The sequence below is a fragment of the Xenopus laevis genome, chromosome 2S (genome assembly GCF_017654675.1).
Source record: "Xenopus laevis strain J_2021 chromosome 2S, Xenopus_laevis_v10.1, whole genome shotgun sequence".
In the NCBI taxonomy this organism is placed as follows: Eukaryota; Metazoa; Chordata; class Amphibia; order Anura; family Pipidae; genus Xenopus; species Xenopus laevis.
In genome coordinates this window covers 140,442,624-140,462,952 of record NC_054374.1, presented here as the reverse complement: position 1 = coordinate 140,462,952, position 20,329 = coordinate 140,442,624, and the positions used below count along the sequence as shown (strand labels likewise).

Sequence of the window (20,329 nt, the reverse complement as noted above, 5' to 3'; positions counted from 1 at the left end):
TGACTACAGTGTATAACTGCAGCAGCAATTGGTACTACGGTTCACACTGTCAGTGGCAATTGTAGCCCTTGGTGCCGACCAGAGCCAAGATAAGGCATATCACAGGCAGCAGGACAGGGGGACATTTTGAATTTTGGGGGGTGGGGGTGAGACTGGTGACAAACATGCACCCGTGCCTGGTCCTGTAGTGCTTAGCAACACCCCTGCTAATTACCCTAGCAACCAGGCAGCTGTTTGAATAACAGACTTGAAGATAAATAGGAGAAGGCCGAAGAGAATACAAAATAACATTGTAGCTTCACAGAGCAATTGTCACTTGGATGACGGGGTCAATGACCCCATCTGAAAGCTATTTGTGCCTAGGAGTAAGTGCTAGCTCTAGCATGAATAGCGTAAGGCAACATGTAAGGCCGTGTGTTTCAATAATGAAATTCCAAGCCTGTATTAAGAGTTGCTCCTTCAGAGACCCTGCCACGTTTATTTCCCATTTGAAAAGAAACAGACAAGGGGCAGAAGAGGACAGCAAATCAAAAAACTAAAAATGAAGACCAGTTGGGGGGGGGTTGGAATTATCATGTATTAAATATTATAGGTAAACTACCCCTATAAAAAGTACACGCTTGCACCTTAAAGGAGAAGTAAATCCCCCACGGCCAAATGTCCCACACCTGCATGGTCTTACCCGTCTAGAAATACTGACTGCACATGCAGTGTCAGCACAGCAGAGCCCACGGGCGCCATCTCCGGAATTATTTGTAAAGTGAGCGCAGTATTGGAGCATGCATAATCGGAGCAATCTTCTGGTTAGTGACAACTGCGCATGAGACGGAAATTGCTGAAGGGAAGAAGACCTGAAGAATATCGAAGCGCCAGAAAATGGTGCCCGTGAGCTCTGCTGCGCTGACTCTGCATGTGTGGTCAGTATATACATGGATCAATGCCCGCACCTGTAATCATTGCCTCCGCTCAGGTGCAGGCAAGGCGGATTTCAACTTCGAAACGAGAGATTTCACATGGAAATCTGGTGCACCTGCCTGTACCCAAGCAGAGGTAATAATTACGTGTGCAGGCAGAGCAGCAGATTCTCGGCCCGAGTTTCTCCACAGACCAAGATTTGTGTAGTGTGGCCCTAGCCTAAACTGGCCTGGCATGAATTCAGTCAATTTCCCACTGACCTGTAGGATCCATGTCCGGGTCCCCCTGTCAAAGCCATGGGTCAAAAACAGCTGCTGAAATACGGCCAACCAAGGAACCAAATGATTCATTGTAAGTGGAATTCCCGCAACATCAGATCAAACCAGATCAGTGCCTCTTGGCCCTCCATTTATGGGGCCAAACAGACTGCTGGCTGCACACAGTTATCAAATGGATGGAATATGTTTTGGAATCAATAATTGGCATTATGAAATACTTATGTACCTCTCCAATCAGCAACACAGGAAAATATTATGATACCGGTGCCCTTTCATGGGGTGGTGTCAATACATATCAGTCATTTAAACTTCATGTATTTTAATCACACGCAATAATTAAGCGTCTTGGCCTGATATGGTTTTCAAACAATATTAAACTGAAGTGAAGATGCTAAGCTTTCCTGTCTCAAGCTGTGAAGCACTCAGAACCACGTTCGGCTGTAATAGTCTGAGTTCCTTCTATCTCCCACGGTATATAATGCAATGCACCACAAAGTGCCAGTAATGATCGGTTGAAGATATAACCTAGAGATTATTTTTGGTGGAGTAATATTGTTGCTTCTGTGCAGCTTGTCAGCAACAGAAAGAAGGTGAGTTTTGGTGCTTCCAAAAGAAACATTAATATTTGCAATAATAGCCAAGACAAGGGGATGTCTGAAAATGATATTGGGCAAGGACCGCTACATCATGCGAATGCAACAAGTCTACATCAGCCCACAACATAATACGACTGCTGACCATGCGAGTGACCAAATACTAGAACAAACATGAAGGTACATAGAAGTTGCTTTTATTAAAACTTGTTGTCAGCTACAAGATACAAAACAATATTTTGGTCCATCTAAACCATAATCCGTTTTAAAAATAAAAAAGGCTACATTTTATGAGAATAGAGGTGCTAAAAAGCACATTCGGTGAGGGTGTTTGGAAGGGCGCCCAAGGTTTACCCGAGACACCCAAGCAGTCAGTTTAAGAGACCATTCCTTAGAATGATTATGCCGTGATATATAGTTCTACTGTACATTTCCACTGCACGGCATGCCTGCTGCCCTCAGGAGATTCCTTCATCATTGAAATCTAATGACCACAATCCAGGAACATGTCGCTTACAAAAGGGAAGAACCAAAAGACATCACTGTGTGTGTGTGTGTGTGTGTGTGTGTGTGTGTGTGTGTGCAGGTGCTAAAAACAAATAACATTTTTAAAGCAGAGATGGGCAAAATATGGTTCTCCAAAAACAGACTAAACTACACCTTCCTGCACCCTTTCACAGTTTTTGGCTGTCAGGGTGCTGGAAAATGCAGTTCAGCAACTTCCGAAGCATCACGATTTGTCCTAAGCCAACATGTTCATGCTGAATAACGTCAAGATTCCCCTAAAAACAATAATACAATGTTTAAGCTACACTCACCAGCTGTTGCAGAACTATAACTCTCACATCCTTTTCTAGTCAAGGAATATTGGGAGTAAAAACAGTGGCAGGTTGCTTCAAACATTACAGTACATTGCCGACCCTGCTCATAATGGTGCACAAGGTGCTACACGCTGCTTCAGATAAAAAGGATATTAAAGGGATTCTGTCATGATTTTTATGATGTCGTTTTTATATCTAAATTACACTGTTTACACTGCAAATAATTCACTCTACAATATAAAACTTAATTTCTGAACCAACAAGTGTATTTGTTTTTAGTTGTAATATTGGTGTGTAGGCAGCCATCTCAGGTCATTTTGTTTGGTTGTGTGCTTTCAGAAAGTCAGCACCTTAGGATGGAACTGCTTTCAGACAGGCTGATGTTTTTCCTACTCAATGTAACTGAATGTGTCTCAGTGGGACCTGGATTTTTACTATTGAGTGCTGTTCTTAGATCTACCAGGAAGCTGTTATCTTGTGTTAGGGAGCTGCTATTTGGTTACCTTCCCATTGTTATGCTGATGGGCTGCTGGTGGGGGGGGGGGGGAGTTGATATCACCCCAACTGGGAAACTAACAATATGTATAGCCCCATGTCAGATTTCAAAATTAAATATAAAAAAAACTGTTTGCTCTTTTGAGAAATGGACTTCAGTGCAGAATTCTGCTGGAGCAGCACTATTAACTGATGTGTAAAAAAAACAAAAACAAAAACAGTATCCCTTTAATGTACTTGAGAAGGAGGGGCAGCGACAGCAGAGTTTGGGCTGAGCAGCACAGCCAATTGCAGTATTAAATAAACTGTTCTGTGGAACAAAGCAATATAAGGCTCCGGGCAATGAAAGGCTAAATAACCATAAAAGGGCCTAGAGGAGAAGCGATACTAAATCCTAAAATAATAAATTTACAAAGAAAAATTTACGCTTGATGAAAATGACGGTAAAACATTTTGTCTTGCAGTGTCAACACAGAAGTCCAGACCTCATCACATCGCTGGCAATGCCACAGCATCTAATGTAGGAAGCACTGGCAGCAGGGCTCCCTTCCAAACCGCTTCGAAACCCCGATTTCGACTCACTAAAGCAGCTTCCTATAACCTTATGCTACAATGTTATTGGCTATGACAGGAACGCTTATGTTCAAAACGTTGGAGTGGAGCGAGCAGCTGTTGTGTCTCACTAGGTGATGCCATATTTATGTATTCCGAATCCCGAGAGCCTGTTCCAGCTCCTGACGTCTTTGCTGCACCTATGTGGGGGGGAAAAATAATATCCAATTATAAAAAATTAATTATCTGAATATATTACCAAATACTGTAAATTAGAACCACATGCAGGTTATGCTCAGTAAAAACCAAGACAACATATACCCACTGCTGCTTTGACATAACAAGGAATCTATAGAAACAGCACCGCTACATCTAAGGGCAGAGACAGACGAGAAGATTCGGGGAGATTTAGTCGCCTGGCGACAAATCGCCTCTTCTTCGGACGACTAATCTGCCCAAACTGCCTCCCCGACGCCTAGAATCTAAACCACGACAGGATGGCAATCGGATTGCTTTGTTTTCTGAAATCGCCTGAAGTTTCTTTGTGACTTCGTAAAACGAAGCGACCTGAGTGCCATCCCACCGGCAATTTAGATTCTAGGCGCCGGGGAGGCAGTTCGGGCAGATTAGTCGTCCGAAGAATAGGCGATTTGTCACGGGCGACTTATTCTCCTGAATCTTCTCACCTGTCTCCGCCCTAATGGGTACAAAACAAGACTATTCCTGAATGTGAAGAACATTTGTGATTTCAAGCACGTTTGTGGTATCTCTCACCTAAATCTCCAGAGCAGTTTATTTTACAGAAAGAAAACATGAGACCGTGGAGAGGACCAGTTGTATACAAATAGGTATTCTGGCTCCACATTTACACAGTGAACATAGCGGCCATTCCTGTGCTAAGCTGATTGGAATCGCATCGATACGCAGTTTTTTTTTTTTTTTTAATTAATGGTTTATCTTATATACAACTAAACTGGAATTGTTAATAATTCAGTCACTGCCCCAGTGGAGCTTGCAATATAATTTCCCTATCTAATTCACACACATTAGGGTCAATTTTATAAAGGAGCCAATTTATCCATCAGTATGTCTTTAGAGAGTGTGGAAAGAAACTGAAGTATCGAGAGAGAACACAAGCCACCATTGTGTTTATACATGTGCTGTGCGTGACTAGCAACACTTTATGAACATTACTTCATCCGTGAGCAGACTGTGATATGGACTTTTAAATACAGATCTTATACTATGGACTCAAAGGCAGTTCCAACTCACACTACATTATATACATTATGTACATTATATTACTCTTATACAGCACTAAGCCAAAGTGTCAGACGCAGAATGAGCAGCGATTCCTTACCTAAAAGCCCCAAGATGTATAGATGCACACTCAGGATAAGAGCACTTTTTATGCTTAACGCATAAGAGGATGAATTATTATTTTTCCAGAAAGCAGAATTACCATCTAGTTAAATTGCATTAATTGTAGGGATACACCGAATCCAGGATTCGGTTCAGCAGGTTTTGGATTTGGCCGAAACCTTCTGCCTGGCCGAACCAAATCCTAATTTGCATACGCAAATTTGGAGAGAAAAATCGTGTGACTTTGTGTCACAAAACACGAAAATGTTTTCCCCTTCACATCCCTAATTTGCATATGCAAATTAAGATTCTGATGCAGTTTGGTATTCGGCCGAATCTTTCGCAAAGGATTCGGGGGGTTGGGCGAATCCAAAATAGTGGATTCGTTGCATCCTTAATTAATCAAAAGCTTAAAATAACAGTTTAGTGTAAAAAGAAAAACTGGGTAAACAAAGAAGACTGTGCAAAATAAAAAAATGTTTCTAATAGTTAAGAGTTAGTTAGCCAAAAATGTAATGTATAAAGGCTGAAGTGACTGGATGTCTCACAGAGTTAGAGAACTGAAAATAACAAAGTTGGGTTCTGTTCTGAGTTAGTCAGCGACTTAAAGGTGGCCCACATGGGACATAACTGTTCAGTTAGTTTGCAATTGATCCTCAGCATTCAGCTCAGATTCAAAAGCAACAGTTATGACCCATGTGCCCCCCCCCTCAAGTCTCTGATTGGCTACTGTCTGGTAACCAATCAGTGGAAACCAAGAGAGCTGAAAAGTAGGAAGTAGTGTTCTGTTCTGTTACACATCCAGTCAATCCAGCCTTTATACATTGCATTTTTGGCTAACTAACTATATTAGAAACATTTTTTATTTTGCACAGCCTATTTAACCAGGTTTTATTTTTACACTGAATAATTCCTTTAACCTTTACTGTAAGTAGGGAGAAAGTACCTACCTTTGAGTAGAAATACCGGCACACAGCCTCCTGTGCCCACGGTTGGAAGTAAAACTCAGCTCGGCGTTCTTCTTCAGGATTACCTACCACATCGGTCATTGTCTGATGGATAAGAGGCAACAACATGGATTAAAACTTGGTTGAATAATTCATTCATTTGACAAATGTTTTATCCTATAACAACTCACTTTGAAGTCCCGGCATTGCGACTGTAACCAGTCATTAATAAATCCTTGAGGGTCACGGGCAAAGCTCAACATAAAGTCCCTCTGAATCTTCAACTGATTAATAGTTTCAATTGTCTCATGAATCTGTTAAATGGGAAAAATAGATATTTACAGTTGTTTTACAATGTGCCTAGGTACAGACTTTAAAAATGCAGCGGGGCTAGCACATGCCATCTTGCCATCATCACCGACACAAAGCATGCACAAGCTCAGGTGGTTGACACTGATCTGGACTGGCTCTAGCTCGCGGATAGAAGAGAAACTGAAGCAACAAAGCAACCAAATCGCTTGAACAAGGGAATTTATCTTGTGTAGGTTCCAGTTCTAAGCACTAGGATCTCACCTTGTTATCTAGAGCAGCTATCTCCTGCTGACTTGCAGTGGACAACAGGAATGAGTTCATCTGAGTTTTTAGAGTATCATCAACTTCTACATCAATGTCATAACAAGCGGTTTTCTTCTGATCATTGGGGTCAACACTTAAAACAGAACAATGTGAGGAGGATTTTGTGACTAGTATCACTGGTAAAGATACACAATATATAAAATTACAAAAAAAAGAATATATGAAAACTATATCATTACCTAATGACATGATTGATTATAATTGGTTCTGGAGGCATGAGAAGGGCATGCAATCGCTGAGGGATCTCGGAAAACTTCATCCGTTGAGACTCAAATATCTGGGGGAAGAGAGGGAAAAAAAAGTCTTATAGAGGTGAATTAAAGTGGTTTACTTTATTTTTTGGGGCTAATGAACAAAGGAATGGAAAATGTTATTCATATAGTGAATAAAGTAGACCCCAAATGTAGTAAAGGCATATAATAAGTCACAGAGGTCTTCCATAACCATATGAAAGTTCATGGAACACTAAGGTGACCAATATCCTCATATAATACACAAAAGCTATGAATATCTTTAAATTATATCCTTATAAACATGGACTAGTGATGTTATTTTTGTCACAGGACTTGTGTATTATAATATAGTATAATATAGTACCCCTTCGGCCTTGTGCTTTTATATGGTCATGGAACTCCTCGGTGACTTATACTTTATTCACTATATTTTACAACCTAGGGTATATTATCTATTATAATACACACGTTTCAGTGTTACAGAAATAACATCACTAATCACTGTTAATGATATAATTTACAGTATATTCCTTGCTCTTGATTATTATATAGTCATATATTTGTACAATAGTACAGACACGGTACAGACAACTAAAAATAAACACACTTGGGTTAGGTGTATAGGGTTGCCACCTTTTCCAGAAAAAAAAATAGCTTTCCTATATATTTATCGTTTTTCTCTATTAATAACATTTGGATCAACCATCATTTTTACCGGCCAGGCAGGTACACTACCGGCCAGGTGGCAACCCTAGTTAGGAATGAAATTTTACATGGTAGAGTCAATTATTTTCAGTGTAAACTGTGTAATTTAGAAATAAAAACTACACCGTAAAAATCATGACAGAATCCCATTAATAACCATATATACCATAAATGATTTTACCCTTTGGTTTATTGAACAAGCCTCTTTCTAATTTGAATGAATTGTATTTGAGAGTGTTAAAACAAAGTGTGAAATCCCACAAGACTAACAGGCTTGCACCAACAAATGGCGCTAATCCCCTTAATTATCCTTTACGAACGAAGTTACAACAAGCGATCTTTATTCACCTGATTCTAAGCACAAGGCCACTTTCTAGTTTGAATGAATTGTAATTGAGAGGGTCAGTGATAGACTTAGAGTGAAAACTTACAGGTTGGCACTAACAATTGGCACTAGTCAGTTTAATTATCTTTTATGAACTACTGGGTTCGATGTTTTAGCGAGCAATTGATCCTTGTTCACTTTATTTTAAGCACATGCCACCATTGGATACATGTAGGGATTGAATTTAGCACAAACAGTGAAGATTTAAGAGACTGGAGGGGGTTTCTGTCTCTGATTAATATGTTATATCTGGTCACTAACAAGTTTCCACCCATTTTTAAGCAATTCTGTTTAAGGTCAGATATTAGTTACACTAAGCAACTGGCTTTTGCAAGATGCCAAGCATATGCTAATGAACCTTTCCTACTATTCTGGGATTTGCATGTTCTAGAGATGCACTTGTGTACTTGGAGAAAACAAGGCCAAAAAAAAAATACAAAAGCAGGTAGGGCACAATCTTACAGTTACAATCAAGTATAAAGCTTCTAGATTGTAAGCGGTTTTGAGCAGGGCCTTCTTTACCTCTAGTAGTTGTCGTATTTTTGTATGTACTCTGTATGGTCAGTAGGGATGCATCGAATCCAGCCTTTTTCAGCAGGATTCCGCCAAATCCTTCTGCCTGGCCGAACCAAATCCGAATCCTAATTTCCATGTGCAAATTAGGGGTGGGGATGGAAATCGCTAAAAGTGAATACGGTGCACCATGGAGAGAGATGAATAGACTTGATAGTCGCTTTAAAAATCCATATTTTATTGTTCCAATATTATTCCATTAAAAAGGACAGAAACTCATATGTGAAGGAACCACAGCTTAACGCGTTTTGTGGCTATCCAGCTACTTTCTCAAAAGCTTCTTTTGAGAAAGTGGCTGGATAGCCACGAAACGCGTTAAGATATGGTTCTTTCACATGTGAGTTTTTGTCCTTTTTAATGGAATAATATTGGAACAATAAAATATGGATTTTTAAAGCGACTATCAAGTCTATTCATCTCCCTCCATGGTGCACCGTATTCACTTTTAGAGGTTCTGGACTATTGAGCTGTACCGGGGTAGCTTTTTATGTGTGGCACACGGAGTATGGAGTGGATCGGAGTGCTCCCAGGTGCTTTCCTGGATTTAATGGTTTCCCGGATTTTACCCTGTTCTGACTAGGTCCCTTGGAAAACTTAAAATTCGACTGTACACTAATAAGGCTTCAGAGTTCAAAAGAAATTCTCAAAACAGGATTTTGGGAATAGGCTCTTACCTGCTGCAAATACTTGTCACATACTATATATTCCCGTTCATGAGGGTCTTGAATCTTGTGATTCTTGATGTACTGCCACAGAGCTTGAATGATGACTGGACGAGTCTGAGTGTGGATCCCAAGGAGGCGAGCCAGTCGGGGATCAAGTTTAAATTGTGGTGGCTACAGATAAAAACACACTGGACTCAAACAGAGGCTCTTGGATACAGCTTTGTTTTTTTTGTTTTTTATGCCACATTCAAGCAACTATTATTTAATATACAAAACACACACCTGATAGTCAAGCATCAGTAATACTGTGCAGCGAACGTTCATATCCCCAGGGCGCTTCACCTGAAAACCATCGGTCTCCTGCGTGGTAGGGGTTCTGTGCCACTAAGAATAAAAATATTACAGTAAAACTAGTGCAATTCCATATAAATAAACATATTGCTAGTTTACAAATTTTTTGATTTTTATTGCATTTAATTCTATTTGCATTGCAATATTAATTTATTAAATTTTTGATCTCACACAGACAAAAAAAATAAATAAAAAGAAAGCAATGAATTTCCAGCGTAAAAGAATCTTTAATTTCATTGTTCTGTACAGTTTGGTAAAAAGCTAGAACATTATTTAAAAAATTGAAATCACAAACCAGAATCATTTCCAGCACAAGTCTTATTAGTCTTACACTAAACACAGATATAATTTTGTAAAGGGGGCATTCCAGCTCTTAAAGGGGACCAGCCACCAAAAAAAATATCCAAAATCCTATTTTATCACATTAGTCACGCAAAATCAACTTTAATTACACTGTGTAAATTATTTGAATCTTATTTCCTTCAATGTGGGAATTTAAAATCATAACAAGGAGCCATTTTGTGGACACTGTTATGAAGACAAGTCTTGTATCATCTCAGAATCTTGTTTGTGCACCAGAATGGGGGACCTGATGTCCATCCCCATGTCCTGGATACACAATTAAATGGTGAAGAGAACAAGGGGAATGTGGGGAGAGCAGTGACATCTAGGAAGTGCTGAATGGAAAATTAAAGTAATTGCCTGCCCCACAGACAATATTTGATTGACAGCTGAGATTTTTAAATGAGCTTACAACAGTTATGAATGCTTTAATAAAAAAATAGAAATTGGATTTCATGTTTAATTTGCAAAGGACTTTTATTATACAGATTTTTGTGTCTGGGTGACGGGTCCACTTTAAGTCAAGTGTGTCAGGTTCCTTTACCTTGTTTTCCTCCAAGCTCCTTAAGACGAATATCACATGGGTCATTCTGACTGCTGCTGCCTTCAGAAACAAGACAGCAGCATCCAAAAAACAACTCAACCGGTCACCAGTTTCCATAGTAATATATGGGAAACAAACTACTTGTAAAGGTGACAGGTCCTCTACTTGAATAACCCATGCCTGAACATTTGAGTGGAGGTAGACCTTTTAAACTGGCTTTCCCCATCGATTACTAATGTAGCAAGGCAGAAAAAAACCCCTCCCCAATCCCAGGCCACTATCAGCTGCCATCAAACCCCTTCCAGACCAATGTGGTAGCTTAGTGGACTGTACAGGGGCAAACAAGCCACAGCCAATAGACTTGAATTATCTTCTGCTAATAGGTCTCCATAGGCCTCTATTGTGATCCATTAGTTGGCCTGGGGTCCAAAGAATCGGATCATCTCAGCACATGGGTCAGGAGACTAGGAAATAACATAAGTTGGCCATACACGGGCACATTTTGTTATCACCCTTCAAAACAATCAGCTAACTGGACGTTTTGATTCACCCATCAACTATTAACGATTTGCGAGGAGACTTTTGTTGTATCATTGTTGTGTTGGCTGACAGATATTAAAGGAACAGTAACACCAAAAAATGAAAAAGTGTTTGAAAGGCATGACAATATAATGTGCTGCTGCCTTGCATTGGTAAAACTGGTGTATTTGCTTCAGAAACACAACTCTAGTTTATTCAAACAAGCTGCTGTGCAGCCATGGGGCAGCCATTTAAGCAAAGAACACTCAGTCGATAACAGATAAGTTCTGAAGAATCCCATTGTATACTACACAGCTTATCTGTTATCTACTGCATATCATGTGCCTTTTCTCCTTTTTCAGCTTTGAATGGCTGCTCCCATGGATACACGTCAGCTTGTTTCTGAATCAAAAACACCAGTTTTTCTAATGCAGAGCAGCAGTACATCATATTTTACTTAGATACACTTTGGTTTTTGGCGTTACTGTTCCTTTAATGGATGACTCTCTGTTCCTATGTTTACTTCTCATTAAAGCAGTGATCCCCAACCAGTAGCTTGTGAGCAACATGTTGCTCTCCAACCCCTTGGATGTTGCTCTCTGGGTCCTCAGAGCAGATGCTTATTTTTGAATTCCAGGCTTGGAAGCAAGTTTTAATTGCATAAAAACTAAGTATAGTACCAATTAGAGCCTCTTGTAGGCTGCCAGTCCACATAGGGGCAACCAAATAGCTAATCACAGCCCTTATTTTGGCACCCAAGGGACTATTTTATGCTTGTGTTGCTCTCCAACTCTTTTTACATTTGAATGTGGCTCCCGGGTAAAAAAAGGTTGGGGACCCCTGCATTAAAGCATGTGCAGTGAATGTTTGTTAACAATGATTATCTGACTGTCCCAACCACTGACCAATTTCATTGTCCCATTAGGAAAAATTTTAAGCCTGTCTGATCGACTATTTTAACCATGTTGTTGGAACAATTGTTTGCCCTTATCAATGTAAGCCTTAACTTAAATTTATTGCATTATGCTAAAATTGTCAGTTTCGTGTATGGCCACCTTTACCCTAAGGTTGGCCAGGCACAAAAAGATCTGTATATTTACAGAGGTTTCCAGATGAGCATCACTAAATAAGTCTTCTGCTGTTTGGCCAGATTTATCCTAAAACTAGCCATACATAGAGATCAAAAACTGAGTGGATCTCTCCAATATGCCCACCTTGAGGTGGGCGATATTGGGCTGATCCAATAGTGAGCCCTAGGCCGGTCCTCAATCAATGAATCAATGAAGAAAGCCCATCGGAGGGCCTCAATACACTGCCCAATAAGCTGCAGACTTTCAGGCAATGACACGGTGCAACAACTTAGTGAATTGTTGCAGCTACAAAACACCACAAAATACTCTGCCATAACAACTTAAAGGAGAAGGAAAGCCTTAAAAATAAACCCCCTCTCAGATGTTCATCTTAACCCCCTCTCCTGAAACGCTGCCTTATTAACTTTCAAATCGTTACCATTCTCACACAGTATTAGTTGAAAAATCCCCACTATTTAAAAGTTTGCCGCCGCCATATTCCTCTGTGCACGTCAATTCCCTTCCTCCACTGTAATGCTACTGTGCTCTCGCCAGAATTTGACCCCACTACGTCAGTTTGTAAATTGAATGTGGTGTTCGTACAGACGACTGTCAGACAGACCTGAATGCAGCTGATGTATCTCTGTGTTTTGCTCCTGAGGAGTGCAGTAGCTTCAAAACTTATCTTAACTTCAGGGTGTCTCCATGGCAACGGGACAGCAGTAATCCTACTGGCGCTTGAGCTAGGACAGGCAGGGGCAGCGAGGTCAGCAATTCCTTTCAGGTCACGTGACATCTATATGCTGGGGAAAGCTTTCGACGTTGTGCGCATGTGCAGGGCACCTCAGAAACTAACTGCGCCTGCCCTGAATAGAAGAATTTCTGGACTGCAGCAGAGGTATACTTTGCAGAACAGCTTAAAGCTTTTTTTAAAATTGATTCCACCTTCAGAATAACTGACTAATTGTAGGAAAAAAATACTGATGGTATGTATATTTACATTTTACAGCCAATGATTATTTTTAGCCTTTCCTTCTCCTTTATATCATGTAATCCCTCAAAAATGCATATAAAAGCATTTTTGAGCAATTACACAACTAAGAGAAAATTATCAGTACTGTCTATAGCAGGGCATTTTCTAGAATCCGTAGCCGCAACAAATCGCAAGTGACAAGTAGCACCATGTGCCTTAATAAAATGGTCAGAATCTGCTAAACTGGGAAATTGTGCTTTACAGCAATGATATATTTTTTTCATCAAAAGTACCTCCCAAAAATGGCAGACCCCTTGTACTGACCACATTCAATAACTATCAGACATACTATTTTCTATTCAATGTTAGAGCAGCCTTGTTTGTTCAGTTACTCTGGCTCTTAGTAAATTCACAGCGCTCACCTCCACCAGGTGATTATCCGGCCCATAAAGGTCCTTATCCAACTCAATAACTAGCGACTTAAAAAAGGATGAGAATTTCCTCTTCTGTTTGGTAGCATCATATTTAGACAGTGCGGCCTGCAGAAAAAAAAAAACAAATTGAAAGGTTAAACTAATAGTACCAAATATGTAAGAATACTACTCGAAACGACTGTAAAACTACTTTCTACTTTGTCATGTAACCTATAATAAACAATCAGTAGTTAGAATCTAGTTAGCTGTTTGACAACACATCTGATTGGTTGCTATGGATTTTCAGAAATTGCAAAACTTAACTAGTTTTATTACAATAACCAGTAAGTGTATTTAAAAAGGTAAGTAATATTACAATGATTAATTTACCATAATATACTTGTTTTTATGTAGAATTGGTTTGTTTCAAACAAATGTCTTGTGAATTTTGTGAGTTTTCTTAAATTTCAGCATGGGATTTTTTTCCCCCCCATCAGCTCTGCTGTGTTGAGACATCTTTTATCTGAACTCTAAACAAACAACTGCTTGGTCTATTGGGTTCAATGGAAACTTAAATAATAAATACTCACGAGTTGCCCTACCAGAACAAATACAGGTATTTTCAAAAACAAATACCATGGCTTGTAAAAATGGGGACGCATTTACAAAGCACAGCCTAAGTGAATATTGTATATAAATGCTTTTTCACTTTCTGGTGCTCGTGACTTTAACACCTAGGATGCCAGTGGGTCCTTTTACTATTAAACAGTGAGCCATTAAATTTGAAGACGGATACACACCTATGTACACCTTTGTTCAGGAGCACAATAAATAAGACTTACAGGAAAAATGTATACTGCCTATTCTTTAATTTTAAGAAAAAAATATTTATTATAAAACATAAACAGATCATAATTGTTTGTGACTTTGTAAGCAGGGGAGTGTGTGAGTGTGTGTGAGTGTGTGTGTGTGTATATACCAAATTCCAATCCAAAAACAATGACATTACTTTTCATCATACAAACAAGAAATCAATAAAATAAATAAATAACTGCTCAATGTGCGTGCTGTTCTCTTTCCCCCTTATGTTCCCAATTTACATTTGCAAAGTAAGGACAGCGATATAATGTATATGTAGTTACCCTCCAGCAATCAACCACGGGGAGGTTGTAAATAATGTCAATCTTGGGGGGCTAAGCCAAAGTCTCAGTGGGTTGGAGCACGGTTTACAATTGTCCTTTTGCCAATCAGAACTTAGCCAACCCCCCCCCCCGGCCAATGGTTATTGCGGGAGGCAGAGAGCATCTTTTTTAAATGTGGAACATGGTACTATGGCTGTATAAAACAACAATGTGTCACTATCCCTTTAATTCCCTCAGCTACTTAGTCTTAGTTTATAGCATCCCAAGGGGTGCAGCCTTAAAGGAGAGATAAACCCTAAAATGGAATGTTGCTAGAAATGCCATATTTTATATACTGAACTTATTGCACCAGCGTAAAGTTTGAGCTTGTCAATAGCAGCAATGATCCAGGACTTCAAACTTGTCACAGAGGGTCACCATCTTGGAAAGTGTCTGTGACATTCACATGCCCAGTGGGCTCTGAGCAACTGTTGAGAAGCTAAGCTTAGGGGGTGTTGCAATTGATCAAGCAGAAAATGAGGGTGGTCTGTAATATCAGCTGATGCTACCGATTATTAAATTCTGATGCTAATTGCACCGGTTTCTGCGCTGCCATGTATTAATTAATAATTAGTCTTATATTGTGACATTTATATTCTATGTGTGCTGTATATTGTGAGTGGGTCCCTAAACTCAGTAAGTGACAGCAGCACAGAGCATGTGCAGTGAATCAGCAGAAAAGAAAATGGAGAGCTACTGGGGCATCTTTGGAGACACAGATCTTTACTGCTAAAGGGCTGTGGTTGCCTTGGGCTGGTACAGAAGCCCAAAACATAATGTACAAAGTTTCTAGCTACTTCTTTATTTAAGCTATAGTTTTCCTTTAAAAAGTTTAGCTCAATTAATTTCAAAAGCCACAATGTCACCCACCAGTAAATTGTTCCCAACACTAAAATAAAGCCTCAGCTGGATCTACTACCAGTGGAAGTAATTTTTAATGCCAAATATAATGAACCAAGAGCATGAAAATGTTTTGTTTCTTAGGCTTGTCCACTCAATCCATATTCCCCAATGGAAAAGACTTTGTCAGAAGCACCAATATGGGCAGGAAACATCAGCTGCAGTTTAACGGTTCCCCGTTTCCACGTTAACTGCTTTAAATGGCTTTTTGGCATCTTATAAAAACAGAAACAGACAGGCCCTTCTCCTTGAACTTCATTAAATGGCACAGAAATGATCTGACAGCTTCTATTGGAAATATTTCATCGCAATACAGAATTTCATTAAATTAGCTTCAGCTCTTCTCCCTGCCGTCGACTTATATTAAGCTGAGCCCACATCTTGCCGATAAAATTCAGCTCTCAAATGGAAAGTGTCAGGGATGTCATTATCATTCTTTTTAACAGCAGTTCCCCTTAAACCCCAGGATGAAACAGCCAATAAGAATAAACCCCTTTTACAATTGTTTTTCTAGAGGTCTTGTCAATAAAACTTTTGTCTTTCATATTAAATTGTATTTAAAGGAAATAATTAACCCGAGAAGAAAAATAATAAGCACAGGTCTTCCTCTGTGTTCACAGAAGAACCATTTGCCAGGGGTTTGTAATGCAGTAAAAAGTCTCCAAAGGCTGGAGAAATGTTCTGACTATATGTTGTGGAGCTGGGCTTCACATGGTGCCTTTTGGGGTTTAATTTATTAAAGTAATAACATGAATAATAGTAGATGAAGTTGGGAAAAACACATCAACTGAAACCTTTTGGTACAAGTGAAACCAAATGGGAATAAAACAACCAATTTGCCTTTGAAGAAGGAAAAAAATCTCTCCTGACTTCAAGAGGGCAATCGTATCAGTAACATTGTATTTTGGAGCTTACTAAAAGAAAGGCATTCAACCATCAAGAACCCTTCAAAGTAAACAAAAGTAAACAACTTGGCAACCCCATTCAGGCATTTTCCCGAAAAAAGGGACTCGGTCATGGGAAAACATGTTTTTTTTTCAAAGTGTGTCCATTAATAGTGCTGCTCCAGCAGAATTCTTCACTGAAATCTGTTTTTCAACTAAATTTCAAAAATATTTTTTATATTTAATTTTTAAATCGGACATGGGGCTAGACAAGTCACTTTCTCAGGTTCCCTCAGTCGTGTGGCTTGTACTCTGACAAACGTTACTGCACGCTGGAGCGATACCACCCCCCCCATTGCCCATCAGCAGAACTATAAAAAGGTAACCAAATAACAGCTCCCAGGTAGAATGAGAATAGTACTCAATAGTAAAAATCCATGTCCCACTGCGACTCCTCTAGTTACAATGAGTAGGAATAGTTTATCTGAAAGCCGTTCCATCGTGCAGTGCTGGCTCATTCTGAAAGCACATGACCAGGTAAAATGATGATGAGATGGCTGCCCACACACCAATATTACAGCTAAAAAGTTACACTTGTTGGTTCTGGAATAAAGTTTTAAATGTTAGAGGGAATTATTTGTAGTATAAACGGTGTAATTTAGAAAAAAACAAACTACACCATAAAAATTATGACAGCATCCCTTTAAATTATAATAAGGCTCCCAGTTAATCTCTTACGGGCAATGAGAAAAGGGGCGGTTCTCACCCATGATTAATCTCAGCTACAGCAGAAGAAAACATCACTCGATTGCTCTCCATTGGCTATCCATTGTGAATCTCCACTTTGGAAACATACGTGGCGTGGCTACTTTCTAAATAAATCCGATACTGGCGGTTCGGTCCGACCTCGATGCCCCATTTGCGGGTAGGTTTGGGTTGAGCTCTTCTGCCTGCTTACAATGTCTGCTTCTGCTTTTATAGGAGGCAAGGAAGTTGGGTGCGAGCGGACACAGATCGGGGGCGAGTGGGTACAGGTCGAGCTTTTCTCGACCCACTCATCACTACAGCTCGGGGGGGGGGGGGGTTGCCAACTCTGTAACTGTTTTAATTTGATACATTTAGTATTAAAGGGATACTGTCATGGGAAAAAAAAATTTTTTCAAAATGAATGAGTTAATAGTGCTGCTCCAGCAGAATTCTGCACTGAAATCCATTTCTCAAAAGAGCAAACAGATTTTTACATATTCAGTTTTGAAATCTGACATGGGGCTAGACATATTGTCAATTTCCCAGCTGCCCCAAGTCATGTGACTTGTGCTCTGATAAACTTCAATCACTCTTTACTGCTGTACTGCAAGTCGGAGTGATATCAACCCCCTCCCTTTTCCCCCCAGCAGCCAAACAAAAGAACAATGGGAAGGTAACCAGATAACAGCTCCCTAACACAAGATAGAGGAAAATCTTATCATACTTACCGTGATTTTCTTTTCCTGGACTGTAACATGGCAGTGGGCACTAACGGGTTAACCCCCCTCGTCATGTGACGGACAGGAAATACCTCATCAATAAAAGCCTCCCTAGCCCCTGATACGTCCTCCAATTTTTTCTCTGTACCGATGATCTCCCCTTAAGGGCTGGGAAGTGTTGCCCACTGCCATGTTACAGTCCAGGAAAAGAAAATCACGGTAAGTATGATAAGATTTTCCTCTTTCCTGTCCTTCACATGGCAGTGGGCACTAACGGGACCTTACTAAGCAGTAAAGGATAACACTTGGGCGGGCTAATGCAAATATATTTATTCATTTAAGGTAGCTGCTTGAAGAATGGATCTTCCAAATTTTGAACGATTTTCTGCCCAGACGTCTAATTTGTAGAACTTTATAAAAGTGTTGACACTGGACCAAACTGCCGCTCTGCATAAATCCTCTGTCGAAACTTGGGCATGGAAAGCCCAGGATGTCGCAACCGCTCTGGTGGAATGAGCCTTAATGTTTAATGGGACTTGCACTGCACTAGCTTTGTAAGCCTCTGAGATACAAGACTTTATCCATCTGGCTATTGTAGGCTTTGAAGCTTTGCAGCCGGCCTTCGAGCCTGAAGGGATGAGAAGGATATTATCGTCCTTTCGGATGTCTTTTAATCTGTTAAGGTAAATCTTTAGGCATCTCACTATGTCAAGGTTATGCCATCGAGCTTCTTCCTCTGTTTGGGGTGAAGGAAAGAAAGTAGGTAGTACAATGTCCTGATTCATGTGGAACTCTGATACTACTTTTGAGATGAAATTTTGTGGAGTTTTCATGATAACACAATCATCCATGAATCTGAGGTGACTGTCCAAGGCTATGAGAGCCTGAATTTCACCTACTCTTCTAGCTGATGTTATTGCTAGAAGAAAAGCCATCTTCCAAGTTGTGAATTTTAGCTGAACTGTGTCAAAAGGTTCAAAAGGTTCTTGTGTTAGAGCTTGTAGCACCAGAGACAAATCCCAAGGCGGAACTCTTTCTTTAATTTTGGGCTTTATTCTTCTTAAAGCTTGAAAGAAACGGGATACTAGAGGTTTTGATGCCCAAGACTCTCCATGTAAGGCTGATAAAGCTGAAATTTGCCCTTTTAATGAGGAAACACTCAGATCTTTGTCTAAGCCGGATTGCAAGAATTCCACAACCTGCTCCTGAGATGCTGCTTCACTGGATTTATTGTTGCTGACACACCAGTTTATGTAAACTTCCCATATTTTGTAATATTTTTGGGAAGTAGATGGCTTTCTGGCTGCTAGGAGTGTGTTTATAGTCCTATGAGATAGACCTAGGTTTTCCATGTTTAACCTTTCAGTCGCCATGCCGTCAATTTCCAACTTCTCGGGTTTGGATGCAGAAGAGGCCCCTGTCTCAATAAATTCTGATGTACTGGGATTTTGAGTGGGGGAGCTTGTGCCATATTGAATAATTGGGGGAACCAGATCCTTCTGGGCCACCAAGGTAAAATTGCTATTACCTCTGCTTTGTCCTCCTTGATTTTCCTGAGAAGCTTGGGAATCAAGGGGATTGGTGGGAACACATAAGCAAGTTTGAAGTTCCATGGAATTCTGAAGCAGTCTTGGTACCGGGCTTGATTGTCTTTGAACCTGGAATAAAACAGGGGAACCTTCCTGTTCATTGATGTGGCCATCAGATCGATTTCTGGTAGACCCAAAATCTCCGTTATCTGGATAAAAATATTTTGATCTAGTTCCCATTCTCCTGGGTGAGGGTTCCGACTGAGCCAATCTGCCCATACATTCATTTTCCCTGGTATGTGGAGGGCAGCAAGATCTGATATATGAGCTTCCGCCCACTGGAAGATAAGTTGAGCAATTTGAAGTAAGGATCGGCTCCTTGTGCCTCCTTGTTTCATCAGGTATCTCACTGTGGTCATGTTGTCGGAGTTCACCATAATCGCCTTTCCTTTGATGTCTTTTTTGAACTTCAGGAGAGCTAGTCGGACTGCCATAAGCTCTTTCCAGTTCGATGAATACTTTATTTGATAAGATTTCCATCTTCCCCAAACCGACTTGTGTTCTATGTGAGCTCCCCATCCGTGTTTGCTCGCATCTGTGGTCAGGTGTAGCCACTGAGGAGATAAGAGAGATTTCCCCTTTAACAAATTCTGCTGAATTTTCCACCAGGTTAGGCTGATTCTGACTGCCCGGCTGATTTGAATGACTTGAGAATCTTGAGTTTTGTTCCATTGCTTCAAGAATTCTGATTGAAGGGGTCTGATATGGGATAGAGCCCATTTTACAGCATCTCTTGTAGCCACTAACTTTCCTAGGAGTTGTTGGCATATTAAGGCTGTAGAGACTGGGAACTTTGTGAATTTGGTTATGAGATGATGAATCTCTTCTGCTTTCTCTGTCGGAAGAAAAATCTTGAAGTTCACTGTGTCTAGGTAAAACCCTAGATATTTTAAGTTTTGAGTTGGTATTAGACAAGATTTTTCGGTATTTAGTATCC

General features: G+C 40.1%; 1 protein-coding gene across 1 annotated transcript in view; it reads right to left on the bottom strand.

Moving 5' to 3' along the window:
- Positions 1-3,316: 3,316 nt before the first annotated feature.
- The window catches only part of smarcd1.S (SWI/SNF related, matrix associated, actin dependent regulator of chromatin, subfamily d, member 1 S homeolog), a 30,635-nt gene continuing 13,622 nt past the window's right edge, over positions 3,317-20,329 (bottom strand). The window contains exons 6-13 of the mRNA XM_018250171.2: positions 13,382-13,498; positions 9,443-9,544; positions 9,170-9,331; positions 6,779-6,876; positions 6,537-6,672; positions 6,155-6,277; positions 5,967-6,068; positions 3,317-3,854 (exon numbers count right to left, since the gene is read on the bottom strand). Coding sequence (XP_018105660.1) covers positions 3,801-3,854; positions 5,967-6,068; positions 6,155-6,277; positions 6,537-6,672; positions 6,779-6,876; positions 9,170-9,331; positions 9,443-9,544; positions 13,382-13,498 — 894 coding nt within the window. The 3' untranslated portion in view covers positions 3,317-3,800. The remainder of the gene's footprint in view (positions 3,855-5,966; positions 6,069-6,154; positions 6,278-6,536; positions 6,673-6,778; positions 6,877-9,169; positions 9,332-9,442; positions 9,545-13,381; positions 13,499-20,329) is intronic.